A 13,335-nucleotide genomic window follows, 5' to 3' on the forward strand; every position below is an offset into this window, starting at 1 on the left:
AGCGGGGGATGGTTCTGGTTCCCTTTATGGTAGTATTTTACATTAGGTAACAAAAATGATTTAAAAACAAAATCAAGCAAAAATCACACTCTCTCACCCCAGAACCTGACACATACACTATCCTATAGCACAACCGAAGTGAATAAAAGAGCACAACCCTGCCTTCTGAGGAGTGCCTGAATGCATGGGACTCCTTGTTTTATGTTTTTTAAAAGAAATCACTAAGCACTTTTTAAGTTTATACAGCTTACTGACAAACTATCTCAGCTCTTTAAAAAAATTCAACAGCTCTCCCAAAACAAATTTTCTTGCAACTTAAATTAAGCTAAGGTTATAGGTATTTGGGGAAAAAAGCCCACTTGGCAAATACATACTGAGCACCTCCCACAGGCCGGGGAGGTGGCTGTGAGCCAAACAGGCAAGAACCACCCTCCTCGAGGAGTTCATATCGTGACAGAACCTCGTGACATCGGCGCAGCAGCTAAGGCCCGGAAAGACCAGAAGCTCAACAGCACTCCTGCTAAAACACAGAACTGTGAGAGGAGCGTGACAGACTTGCCTGACAGCCAACGGGGTGGCCGGCTCGACCTTTGGCTTCTGCTTCTGCACAGTTTCTTCCTCGTGCTTGCTTTTCCAACCAAGCCAGCCACTGCACAGAAAGGAAATGGAGAATTAAACCAGCGCTCCTGGCGTTTTAACGTGCAGACGACCAAAACAGTTGTGAAAACCACCCAGGTAACTTTACAGACACACAGATAATACAGGTACTTTTACCCGGAACGGTGCTGGAATTACCTGGCAGCGTTAAATAAAGCAGAAGTGAGTTTACTTGCGACCGCCAGCGCCACGTGAGACAGTAACGGCTGGGTGCTCCCCTGGAAAACAGGACACACCGAAGAGAAAACTCAACAGCAGACAGAGAAACAAAACACGCTTTCTAGGCAAGGCTTACTTTTTAAAACTTATGAAAAGCTGTAAAGCCTGGACTAGCAAAAATATTCAGCATCTTTCAGACCATACGACAAAAGCTTTATCTTAGGAGGTAGCAATAAAATCAAAAGTTTCAACTCTAGAGTTGAACAGTAAAATCGCTAGTCCTCTATTTGTCTCCAGGATTTTCCTCCTTATATTTAATTAACTTAAAAAGTTTAAACTAGGACATTAAGATGGCATTATTCTAGCAGGGCTATGGATTTCCAATCTACAGACAACTGGCTCCTGTCCCTCCTCTTTTTTTAATAAAGTAAAGAGACAGTGTGGATAATTCTGAGAAGGTTGTTTTTTTTAAGCAAGAAATAAGAGACACCAAGTCCAGCACCTAGTGGTCCCCTATTATAGGAGCCAATTTTCACCACTTACAATAACCATAGCTGGCGGCTTTACAATTCGCCATTTCCTCAAATCCCTGGTGGGCCGACATTCACAACCCCGAGCCGCTGAGGACTGCATCAATATTTAAAGACAAATCAACTGTCCAAGAACTTGGGGCATCAGAAACACAGAAGTCTAGTTCTACGCTGACTTTAGTACCTTCTCAGTTCCCCTAAGAATTTAGAGAAAGTCAGCGGAGACTAATTTTAGCTTCCAATGAAACTTAGAAAATGTAAACTGCTGAATCTTTCTAAGGCTAACTCACAATATTCCATTTGTAGAGAAAACCAAGAGAGGCCTCACTCACGATCAGTGAGTACACTATTACCTCTAGTGCATAGAAGAAGCCAGTAAATGGACTGGACCCGACGGTGATGTACTGTGACATGGCAGGTGGACTGTTTTTAATTGCTGCGTTAAATCCCCCTATGTTGGAGGCAGTCTTCATTTGGTCGAAAGGGGACAGAGTCATGATACCTATTTTAACAGCAACAACACGTGAGCAGAATGCACTGAAATGACACTCATTTTAGGTCATTAAATTTTTACATCAATTGTATTCGAAGCCACAAACTGCTTAGTTTTATGTAACAGATAGAAGTCATTTTTAAAATACCAAAAATCAATGTCATAAGCTATTCATAAGATATTAAAAGTGCCATCTATTCCTCTAAGCCATAAAATGCTACAAAAACAAAATTTAAATATTAATTTTTTAACAGATATAAAATTCAAACCGTACAAAAGTATAGTCTGCCTAGATCTCCAGGTTTCAGTCAGTTCTTAGAGGCCCCAACTGAAACAGTCTCTTTTGCTGCTTTCCAGAGATGTTGTACATACATAAATGACAGTGGTTGTGTGATTTATTTAATAATATATCAAGGAGACGTGCCTCATTCTTCTGTATCACTCACCCACTGAACGGCCATACCATAACTGATCTGACCTACTGATGGACATCTAGGTGGCTTCCTATCTTTTGCCATGACAAACAATGCTGCAATTTATATCTCTGATATGTCTTTGTGCACCTATAGAACTCTACCTGTATGGAAAACTCTTAAAGACAGAAGTGTGGGCTCAGAGGGGATCACATTTTTAAATCTTATTTAATACTGTTATATTGCATTCCATAGAGGTGGGGCTAACTCCCCCCAACAAAGTGAGAGAGCATCTCTGCTCCTATACCCTTCCCAACCCAGCAAAAACAAACACTTTTAAACCTTTACTTTGTAGTCCAGAAATCCCCAACTTTTCTAAGGAAGAGTTAACTTATCATTTTCCCCAAGGATCTAAGAGCAAAAGCAGACAGACTGAATGCTGGCACCCACATGCCTATGTGGAGTAGCAGAAGAAAAATCAAGATCATGTATATTCACCTGGGTGGCAGGAAGAGACAGGGGGTGGGGGTAGGTAAGCTTAAGACCTAGGAAGTAAAGACGTACTGCTAATGCCAACCTGTGTGGACTCAGGCGCGCATATGGGACCTGGGTCATCATATGGTCCATGAAGATACCCAGTTGGGAAGTTCTGAACTCAAATATGCTGTAGAATGGAATAAGAGTTATCCTAATTTTCACACATAGGTGTTGCCTCTACTTTGCCTACAAATGGTCAAAAAACACATTGTTCCTGAAGAAGAGTCCTGGGAAAGGAAATACTTTTAGGGAGTTCATGAGCAAACCATTTGCTGGACTCAGGGATTCAACTGTTGCAGAAGCTGGACTGTGTGGAAAGATCAGAATGCCTGGCTCACATTCATGAATGAATTCATGACTCAAAATACAAAATGTTTTTACTGTATGATAAAAATTTGCATAAGTTTTGCCTGACTCTACCAGAATGAAATCAAAGGGTGAATTGTGTGGCATATAAATTGAAATTTAAGCTTTAGAATAACTTCTCTCCATACTCCCACATGCTATACGTGGGAGTATAAATTGCTACAAGCTATCCAGAGGACAATTTCCCAATACGCACCTAAATTTTAAGCAGGTTTATTCTAATTTATTCTAAAGAGACTGCTGATCAGTTCTTTCCATCCTTACCACTGTGATCTTCCCCTTCCCACAATTACAGTCATCCACTGTCAGCGCCCCACACACCTAAGATCCTGTCGTCAACTCTATAGCCTTTGAAACCCTGATTTCAAGCATACCACCTTTTGACAACCACCTCATAGCTTTCCATCTTACTCTACTAACCCTGTAATATTCCACAATTTCATCAAGAGTTTCATTAATCCTACTATTTTTTCACTATCAAGCAATTTCCATGTTCACTCCCCTTCTTATCTGGCCTAGATTTGTGTTCCATCACAATCGTTCTCTTGCAGACACCTACAACTGCCCTGTGTCTCTCTCACACACTCACCTGGCTAAATCCTAACCTGGATGACCTAGACTTTCCGTATTCTCTGCTCTTTACAGCAGAACAGCTGATCATTGCCGGGGAGTGGGCGGGGGGATACATCTGGGTTTCCGAGTAAGGTTCACAAACAATTTTAGTATATGTGCTGCTGAAACGAGCACTAAGGTTCACAAACAAATGGACATCCAAGACCAGCCCCAAATCCTCCTATCCTGCTTGACCCCTCCCTCCAAGCCTCCGTGACACTCCTCTCCCACAGTCTACAGCTGGCTGACTACACCCCCGTGTTATTATCTAACACACTGTCAGGCTCTCTATACTACAACCAAGTGATGGGATCCAGAGGTCTGCTGTCTTCTGAGTCACCAATCTTAGCACTATTTTTCACTGATTTAAGGCAAATGAAGATATAGCTTATTGACAGCCCCTCTTCCTTCTACCATATCCTTCCAATATACACATATTTCAATTTTTTAAATTCACATTCACTGTTTTCATTATTAAGAATGGTGTAAATATTACTTACTGCTGAGACAAGCTACCTACTGTAATTACATTTCCTTAGATGTGAGTTTTTTTAATTTCCTGAACATCTGAGGCCTTTCCACACTTTGAAACACCTTAGTATAAATATTAACATAATTTATATTATAAATTATAATTTACAGTTAAAAATACATATTAAAATATAGTATTTCTATAAACAGAATGCCAATTTGAAATATAATTTATTAAATATTAAACTGCTACTAAGAATTAAATATTATCATTATTAAAATATTCATATTAATTTAAATCTTAATATAAAGTTCCACAAAGTCAAACTCATTGGATGATTTCCTAGGTCCATTATAGTGGCTAAAGAAGGCTTCTTTGACAAAATAATATTTGAGCAGAGACCTGAATGAAGTGAGAGAGAGAGCCCCATGGCTAGCTGAGTAAAATTTTCCAGGCAGAAGGAGCACCAGTTACAAGTGCTCTCAAGCGGGAGGATACTTGGTGCATCTCAGCAACAACAAGGAGATAAGCACCATGGAACACACAGTGGGGCCAGTGGGGGTACTAAAGAAGAGAAGGTAAAACTGAAAAACCAGGCAATGGCAGGCCTGCTATGCTTCTGTCAAGCCTTTGGATTTTATTAGGAATAAGATGAGAAGCCGCTATAAATAACATTTTGTGCAAAAGAGTAACAAAAAATGACTGACATTTCCAAAGGATATTAGCTGCTAACTGGTGAAAAAATTTTAGAGAGGGAAGAAAGGCAGCAGAAAGGCCAGTTAGAATATTTTTTTCTCTCAACAGTTCAGGCAAGACATGATGGTGGCTCAGACCATGGCACTAACAGGGATGGAGATGAGTGGTGGTCAGACAGGAAGAGACAAATGGGAGGCTGGATGAAACACATGAGAAAAAGAGGGGGCAAGGATGACTCAGTCTTTTGATGTGAGCAACACAAGAGATGATATAAAAGAAAAAAGGGGGAACAAGTCTGGGGGAGGAAATCAAGAATTCTGCTTTGGATATGTTAAGTTTGGATATCCAGGTGGACAAAAGTTCAACAGGAGCTGGAGAAAGAATATGAATTTTAAGGAAGCGGTCAAGACTGGACATAAAAATGGAGATGTGTGATCCAGTTAATTGTTCTTGTGTTTCTAATTTTTGAAAGTAGGGGTGGAAATATTTCTCCTTCGACCTACTCCAATCTGGCTTTCATCCTCACTGGTCCACCTAAAGTGCTCATATCATACTCAGTGAAGAGCTCTACGTTGTCAAATCCAACGGACCCTCTCCCTTTCTTGGATTCTATGAAGCATTCCACAGTCAACTGTTCCCACCCAAATTTTTATCAATAATCTGGACTTCTTCCCTAAGCTTTAGACATATATGTCTAACTGCCCACTTGACATCTCCATTTGAATGTATAATTGTGTCAAAAGTTAACCTGGAAAAAATAGAACTCCAATCTGTCTACCTCAAACATCTTCCTTCTCCTTATTCTCATTTTAGTAAAGTCTGATCATCTACTCATTTGCTCAAATTCAGAAAAAAAAAAAAAAAAAAATCCTTAAAATAACAAATTAAAAACTAAGAAATCCTCGAATCTTTCCTTTCTCTTTTCTCAAAAATCCATCCCTCTCCAAGTGCAAAATATGTCTTTATTCCATCTACCCTCTCCAACTCCACTGCTCCCATCATAGGCAAAGCCATCATTCTCCCCTCCTGCAACAAACTCCTTCCTGGTCTCCCTGCCTTTACTTTTTATCTTACAAGCCTCTCTCTAAGCAGCAGGTCAGAAGGATGATTTTAAATATTCCGTATCTAGACTCCATCAATGACATCCACCATACTTAGAACAGAATCCAAACTCCTTACCCTATGTGATCTGACCCTAGTCTACATCTCCAACCTGACTTTGTCCTGTTGATCCTTACATTTACAATCAAGTCATATTGACCTCCTTCCTGTTTCTCAGGATGTCGAGGCCCCCCAGGCCTGTCTCTTTGCTGCTTCCTCTGCCCAGAATGCTCTTCCTACACCTCTTCACATAGCTGGCTCCTTCTCACCCTTCACATCTCAGTGTGAAAGTCACCTCCCCGGAGAGACCTTTCCTCACCAGTCTACCTGATGGTCCTCTCTCTTTACTCTCCATCACAACCCTCTGCCTATTTTCTTCATGATGCATACCAACATTTTAAAATTACCAAATTATTCATTTGGTTGAATCGTTCACTGTGTGTCTCATTACCAGAAAGTAAGCTTCATCAGGGCAGGGTCCTGTCTGCCTTGTATGTCTAGCTCCAATATTAATTAACACCTAGGACATAATATTCATTTATTTGTTGGATGAATTAATCAAAACTTCACATAAAGACGCACATGCAAAATAAAGTACATTGTACTTTTTTAAAAAATCATTTTGTAGGCTGGGAGATAAATGAACAGACTGATCATTTCCATCCAATCATTGTTCTTAGCCCGTTGCAATTTTCTGCAGTTCAGTTAACAGAACAGGGAAGCTACCCTGAACTGCACTCAACTCTTTGGAATTTTGCAGCCAAAAAGTACAGACAGACTAACTGGCTGCCAGTAAAGTGCTGACTGCAGAGTGTTCCACAGAACCGTGCAACAATAAACAAAGAGATCTCTGTGTCAGGTATCTTCTCTCTAACCTGCAGGTTCACACTCCTTCCTTTTCTCCTCACCCACTCCCCGGGGGCCAGTGTATGTCCATGACGTTGACCTCCACTTGGGTTCAGACGATGGGAAGCCTCATCGGCAGATCAAGGACAGAAAGGAAACTGAAGCCAGGACACCTATTTCCCTGTGACATTTGTGCAGAAGTCAACCTGCTCTCAAGGTGCCGATTCTACTCATCATCTCCAAGTTCTGGAACTACTCCAGGCCGTCACCCCATTTGACCTGGGAGTGGTTAACAGCTGGGCTGTTAAGAACCCCCGAGATGCTGTACCATCCCTTACGGTTCTCCTACACCACATCTTCCTAAGTAGTTTCTCTATAAATAAAACGAGTTTCAACTGTCCTATTTCAAGGGTGCCATCTGTCTTCTATTAGAACCCTGATAAAAATGTGTATTTAGCAAAACTGATTGGAAGGCTCTTTAAATACGTTGATTAGAAACAGCTACAGTATAGTTGGTATGATATAATCCTATTTATGAAAAACTATTTCTGTATATAACCATATATATCTATATATATATAAAACACATGCATTTCACATACAAGTCTGTAAGGAGGTTGACCAAAATGCCAATGGTGAGTATCTCTGGAGGTAGGATGAAGGGGTTTTGTTTCCTTTTTTCTTTGTATATTTATGTACTATTTGAATTTTTTAATAAGCATATATTGATAAACAGAAAAAACAATTTTTAAGTAGTATTTTCTTCTCCACTCCCATTTCTACTACCTTCATTCAGAAACTCATCACTTCTTACCAAGATAATTAAAGCTTCCTTACTGTGCCTAGTTTCTAACATTGACCTCTATATTATAGCCTGCAAAAACTTCCACCAAAGTGATTTCTCTAACAGGCTAAGTGATAATACCATCCTCTTGCTTAGAATGCTCCAATGCTCTCAGTGCTGCTAGGAGAAAGATCTAAACTCCTCTGCACAGTACACGAGCCCCTTCAAAATCTAATTCCTATTTACCAGCTTGCTTGCCAGCTGGCCTTAGTGCCCATTAGTTTTACAGCAGACAGTGCACTTCCACTCCCTGGCCCGCGCACAGGTCGACCAGATGCCTTCTCTGTGCGTGTTCTCCTGGTCAAGTCCTACTCATTCTTCCAATGTCAGACTGAAGTCAGCTTCCTGCTCCCTACTTCCCTCAGTGTCAGGGGCTTCTCTGCTCCCACTCCCGCTGGTCCCCTCATCTACTACTATTGTAGTCCTGCAATTGTTTTCACATGTGTCTTCCAACTAAACTCATGTTTCCTGGATGAGACCATGTCTTTTCGTTTCTGTGTTCCCAATGCCCAACAGAGTGAGTTTTCAAATACGCTTGCAAGAAGAAATCTGTTTTTACCTATATTCTGCTGGTCCAGAGATTATATTTTAGAAGACTGATCTATATAGTAATTTCATGGATTAAACTTACCTGCAAAACAATTTTAGACAAATAGTGAAAGACCTAAAACTGTTCGATACTGCTGCTGAAGACATAATTGTTAAAACTCCCACGACTTCTCAAACACATACACCTATGATAATCTGAAAGTCTGGAGTAACTTCCAAATGTCTCACTAAAGGTGATGCATTGTCTTTTCACATAAGAATAAATGTACATTTCTCATAAATGAGACACATCAATTAAAAAGTGAAAGAAATAAATTACATAAAAATTTGAACTGTAATGCTTACCAATACTAGCATGATCAATAATAGTGTCAATATCTTGGAGACCCCATTTCTTATAAGCTAACGGTGGGGGCTGTATGTTCTCATTGCCAGATGCTGCAGCTGTTAAAGACAAAAATCAAACAACCCAAACTTAACTGTAGTGGATGAAGTTTTACAAAAAGCCATTAAAAATGTAATAACTTGTTTACTCTAAAATTTAAATGATAATGAGGAAGGCAATGCAAACAAGGTTAAAGTGAATTTTATTCATGCCAAGACAATACGTGTAAAATGCAAACGTTATGGGTAAGTTGACTGTCACAAAAGATTTTCAGAACATTCACGTAATTGGAGGAGGCTATTAAAAACCCTAGACTATTACTAAAATTTAAGGTGAATTCAAACTGCAAATTGATGACAAAATAAGCAATTTCTTCTCCTGGAGAAAGACAGTGGATAAAATCCTGGGAACAGCTACCAGTGTCTTAACTTGGTGAAAAACTAAAAACCTGATGATACGCCTAGCAGGAGCGCACATCCAGCAAGGTCTCTAAGGCAAGTAACCAAGGCCAGCCTTGATAGATATGTTAACAGCAACAGCATTACCAGAAAGAATGAATAAAACGCCCGTCACTGGGACGCCTGGGTGGCTCAGTTGGTTAAGCGGCTGCCTTCGGCTCAGGTCATGATCCTAGCGTCCTGGGATCGGGTCCCACATCGGGCTCCTTGCTCAGCGGGGAGCCTGCTTCTCCCTCTGCCTCTGCCTGCCACTCTGTCTGCCTGTGCTCATGCTCTCTCTCTCTAACAAATAAATAAATAAAATCTTAAAACAAAAAAAAAAAAAACAAAAAAAAACGCCCATCACTGCTCAGTATTTCTGCCTAGTGAGTAATGAAAAGAAAAAGCAGTATTATACCTCTTGCCACAGGTTCAGGCACAAGGTCCTATTTGTCAGTAAATTCTCAAGCTACATATTAGAATATAGCTGGGGGCGCCTGGGTGGCTGTTAGTGAAGAGTCTGCCTTTGGCTCAGGTCATGACTCCAGGGTCCTGGGATCAAGCCCCTCATCAGACTCCCTGCCTAGCAGGGAGTCTGCCTCTCCCTCTGCCTGCCGCTCCCCCTGCTTGTGCTCAAATTCTCTGTCTCTGACAAAATCGTAAACAACAACAACAAAGAAACACGTAGCATACAAAAAAAAAAAAAAAAGAATACAGCTGGATTTTGGTTACTATTACAGAAAGTAGTACTTTCTGTAATAAGTGAAATATATATTCCTCTAAGCACTTCAGATTTGATAGTAAGGCCAAGAAAAGAGAATTTTCCTACATGCAGAAATAAAAAAGCACAACAATTTCTTGGCTATGCCATCAGAATTCTTTTCAGAGCAACTTACGATAAGAGGGCACTAAATGGCTTACTTCCTTCCTAGAGACAAAATGGCCTTATGGTCTTAGACAGAAAAATAAAGAGGAATTCAAAAATAACAAAAATTAAATGGCTGACAATACCAATTATAATCATCTATTTCTAGTTTATTTCACTGACTGAATTCTTACCTGCAGAAAACTGCCAGTCTCTGTAGGTATATGTATTAATGGTGACTATTTTAAATGACCTCAAGATAATGCTTATTGTGTCTAAATTTAAGTAATTTAAGATTATGAAAATAGGTGTAAATATTTCAAACAAGTTCTGGCCTAAAAGAAAAGTATGTACTATTAAAGGCCCACATAACCAAAACTTCAGGATTTTACCAATCACATCAATCTGCAAACAAAACAAACTTTGTTTTAGGGCCATTAAGGCTGCTCTACCCAAACCCAGAAGAAAAAGAGAAAAGTCTCCACTAATCCTGGTATTTACCCTGGGTTTAATTAAGGCTTTTCTAAAATTGGGATCTTAAAATCGATGACGTGTTTTTCTCCAGCAGCATTTTTGCTGCTTTGTGGTACATAAAATGAGTGCGGCTACAAACAATGGCATCTTGAATTTGATGAAATACAACTCGGTTCTGTATCCTCGTAAGAAGGTCAACTCTGAGTAGTAAGACTAAGAACTCTCGATTATTTGTGCACTTTTCACCAAATTTGGAAATAATGTAGTTGCCCATATACACACTGTTCAGGCCTCCAACTAGTCCATTCAGGAGTGTTCCACGGTAGCAAAAAGCTAGTGTTGACTCCCTATTGCGTACTGCCTACCGGCGGGAAAACTCCCCCGGCACACAGAGGTACCTTTACCCTCAGTGAGGACAGCTGCACTGCAGAATCATGGGATTCTAGTATACCAGCCCGAGAGCTGCTGATCTGGTGAGAAATTTGGTTACCTCCCCCGAACAGGTAGAGAGTGCAGATTTTCAGTGCTTGCCTTTATGTTACTAAGCAATCTACCCAAAAATGCACTCCCATCTCTACGTAGCAGGGTTTTTTTTTTTTTTCTGTAAATCTAGTACACGGGCCTTTTTAATGCAGAGCACATATTTCATTCTGTAAGTAGGTTAGATTAAGTAAGACATTAGAGGTTCGATACATCTTGCCAAAAAATTACCTTTTGCTACCTGATTTCGACAAGCACGAAGAGACTGAAAAAGGCTAAATCCATCAATAGTCACAATGGCAACCGGATATAATATACTCAACTCTTCATTCTATTGAAGAAATAAGAAAGAAGAAAATAATACATTTTCATCATTGCTAAGCAGATCTACTTCTGTAAAAAAGCAATTGACTAGGTATTGCTTTGCATTACTGATTAACTCACTGAAAGGTATTAATAGGAATTAGTCTAGTCTCTTTTCTGAGATTTTCTTCTATAGCTCCAGTCCCCATAACTCCAGGCCATCTCTCATACAATTTAAGTCCACACAGGTACACAATACATGCATCTGTTTACTTGAAACCTTTTGGAAGCAGGATAGTAAAAAGAAGGAATGCATATTTACATAGATTTGATGATGTTTACTGTGAGCCAAAGAAGAGCAGAGTAGTTTTCGTGGCTCTACAATCTTTTTTTTTTTTTACTCTGAGACTATCAACTTCTCACGCAGCACGTGCAAAGTGAAAACTATATTCAGAGAGCCTTACATATGAAACAGCATTCTTTTCTGTCCAAATCTTCAGTTCAGTGCTTCTATTTTCCCCTATAAACAAAAACTTCACCCCCTTTCTGAGAAACAGGTATAGTAATAGTATTAAAAATAAAGCCAGAACTTTTTTCTTTTACTATAAAAATTTGTACACCTAAATCCAAATTAAAAACATATATACCACATCTGTGCCTTAAGTCACTCTCAAGTTCCAAAAGTAAGGAACTCTTTCGGGCTTCTGACTAAAGTGTTTTATTATTCTGTAGAACAAAACGCAGGGTATTTCATTAAATAAGTAAAAGCAAGACTGGGGTTTGCCTCAGTTATAAATAGGTTATATTTCTAGAATATGATAGCAGAGCTAACTATGCTGCAAGACAAAGATACCTTTAAGTTTCCCCAAAAAGAGAGAAAATATGACTTCAAAGTAAAGCCACGGTTCCTCTGAACAGTCATCTACACTACCTGTTCGGTCACGCCAGGGTGTCGTGGGATTTCATGGGTCCTGCACTTCAGCTGTAGGACTGGGTCTTCATTCAAAAGTTGTGCAAGCAAGAGCACACCACTCTAGGAGGAAGCACAGAGAAGACCCCTGCTTGTTTTTTTACCAATAGACCTGAACCAGTATGGCCAGGCAAAGAGTGTCATTTCCCCAACCGTTTTCCATGGAGATCAGATAGTCTCTCAGAAGAATACAGCTTCTTTTCTCTATAGCTTCTACCAGAACTTTCCAGCACATCTTCTCCCCCCGCCCTAAGTCCCTGCTTCTACCCCCATGAAGTAGGTACTCCACATTCCCAAGCAGCCGGTAATGAGTCACAAGAAGGATAATGGGGATGCACGACTAGATATTCCCGTCGAGTGGAGTTTTCTAACTGCTCAACACCCCACTCACCTCAGTGTAGAAGCGCACGTAACCTGAAGTAAAGCCCACCACGATGCAGGTCCAGTCAGGACGCCCTGTGGAACTCCTGTTACAGACAAAATTTATGCTCTTAGTAGCTCATAAACCAAAGCAAAGAAAACAAACAACTTATTTATCCTTACCTCTTTTGGCTTGCTAGTGGGATACATAGAGCACTGGTTACATGTTCTCTAAAAACAAAAACAATATTATAGGCTTATCTAATGAGTTTATCAATTACTTTGATTTCCCTGTAATTTTACATTAAGGGCAACCCGTGGAAGAATGAGCTCTGTGGATCGGTTTTATTCAAGGCATAAGTGAAAATACAGTTAAATGCCACCATAAGTAGAATTATAAATATCATTCACATAAGAGGTGCCTGGGTGGCTCAGCTGGTTAGCCATCTGACTCTCGATTTTTGGCTCAGGTCATGATCTCAGGGTCACGAGATCGAGCCCCACAACAGGCTCCATGTTGAGCACAGAACCTGCTTAAGATTCTCTCTCTCTCCCCCTGCCCCTGCCCTCCCTGGCACATGTTCATGCTTGCTCTCTCCCCTAAAACTAAAAATAAAAAAATCATTCACATAAAAGGTAACATCACATTCACTTGAGGTTAAAAACAGGATTCTTCATTCTGTGTTATAAAAAGCACAAGAGAAAGCAAAAATTTTACCATATACACAACCGATTATATCTCAGAACTGAGAACTAGCGAGTCATCACCAGTCATTTCCTGCAGTT

The 13,335-nt window shown here is 40.0% G+C and overlaps 1 protein-coding gene and 1 non-coding gene across 4 annotated transcripts in view; both read right to left on the bottom strand.

Annotated features, from left to right (window-relative positions):
- RAB3GAP2 (RAB3 GTPase activating non-catalytic protein subunit 2) overlaps positions 1-13,335 on the bottom strand; it is a 91,033-nt gene that overhangs the window by 39,529 nt on the left and 38,169 nt on the right. For all 3 annotated transcript variants that reach the window (XM_032872949.1, XM_032872952.1, XM_032872951.1), the window contains exons 5-12: positions 12,733-12,780; positions 12,581-12,656; positions 12,151-12,252; positions 11,148-11,247; positions 8,621-8,719; positions 1,700-1,848; positions 796-875; positions 560-649 (exon numbers count right to left, since the gene is read on the bottom strand). In XM_032872949.1, the coding sequence (XP_032728840.1) occupies positions 560-649; positions 796-875; positions 1,700-1,848; positions 8,621-8,719; positions 11,148-11,247; positions 12,151-12,252; positions 12,581-12,656; positions 12,733-12,780 (744 nt within the window). The remainder of the gene's footprint in view (positions 1-559; positions 650-795; positions 876-1,699; positions 1,849-8,620; positions 8,720-11,147; positions 11,248-12,150; positions 12,253-12,580; positions 12,657-12,732; positions 12,781-13,335) is intronic.
- On the bottom strand, positions 6,657-6,788 carry LOC116876691. Its single transcript, XR_004384446.1, has one exon. It is a non-coding gene; the product is annotated as a small nucleolar RNA SNORA36 family (small nucleolar RNA).

The sequence above is a fragment of the Lontra canadensis genome, unplaced genomic scaffold (assembly GCF_010015895.1).
Source record: "Lontra canadensis isolate GAN:19392208 unplaced genomic scaffold, GSC_riverotter_1.0 scaffold46, whole genome shotgun sequence".
In the NCBI taxonomy this organism is placed as follows: Eukaryota; Metazoa; Chordata; class Mammalia; order Carnivora; family Mustelidae; genus Lontra; species Lontra canadensis.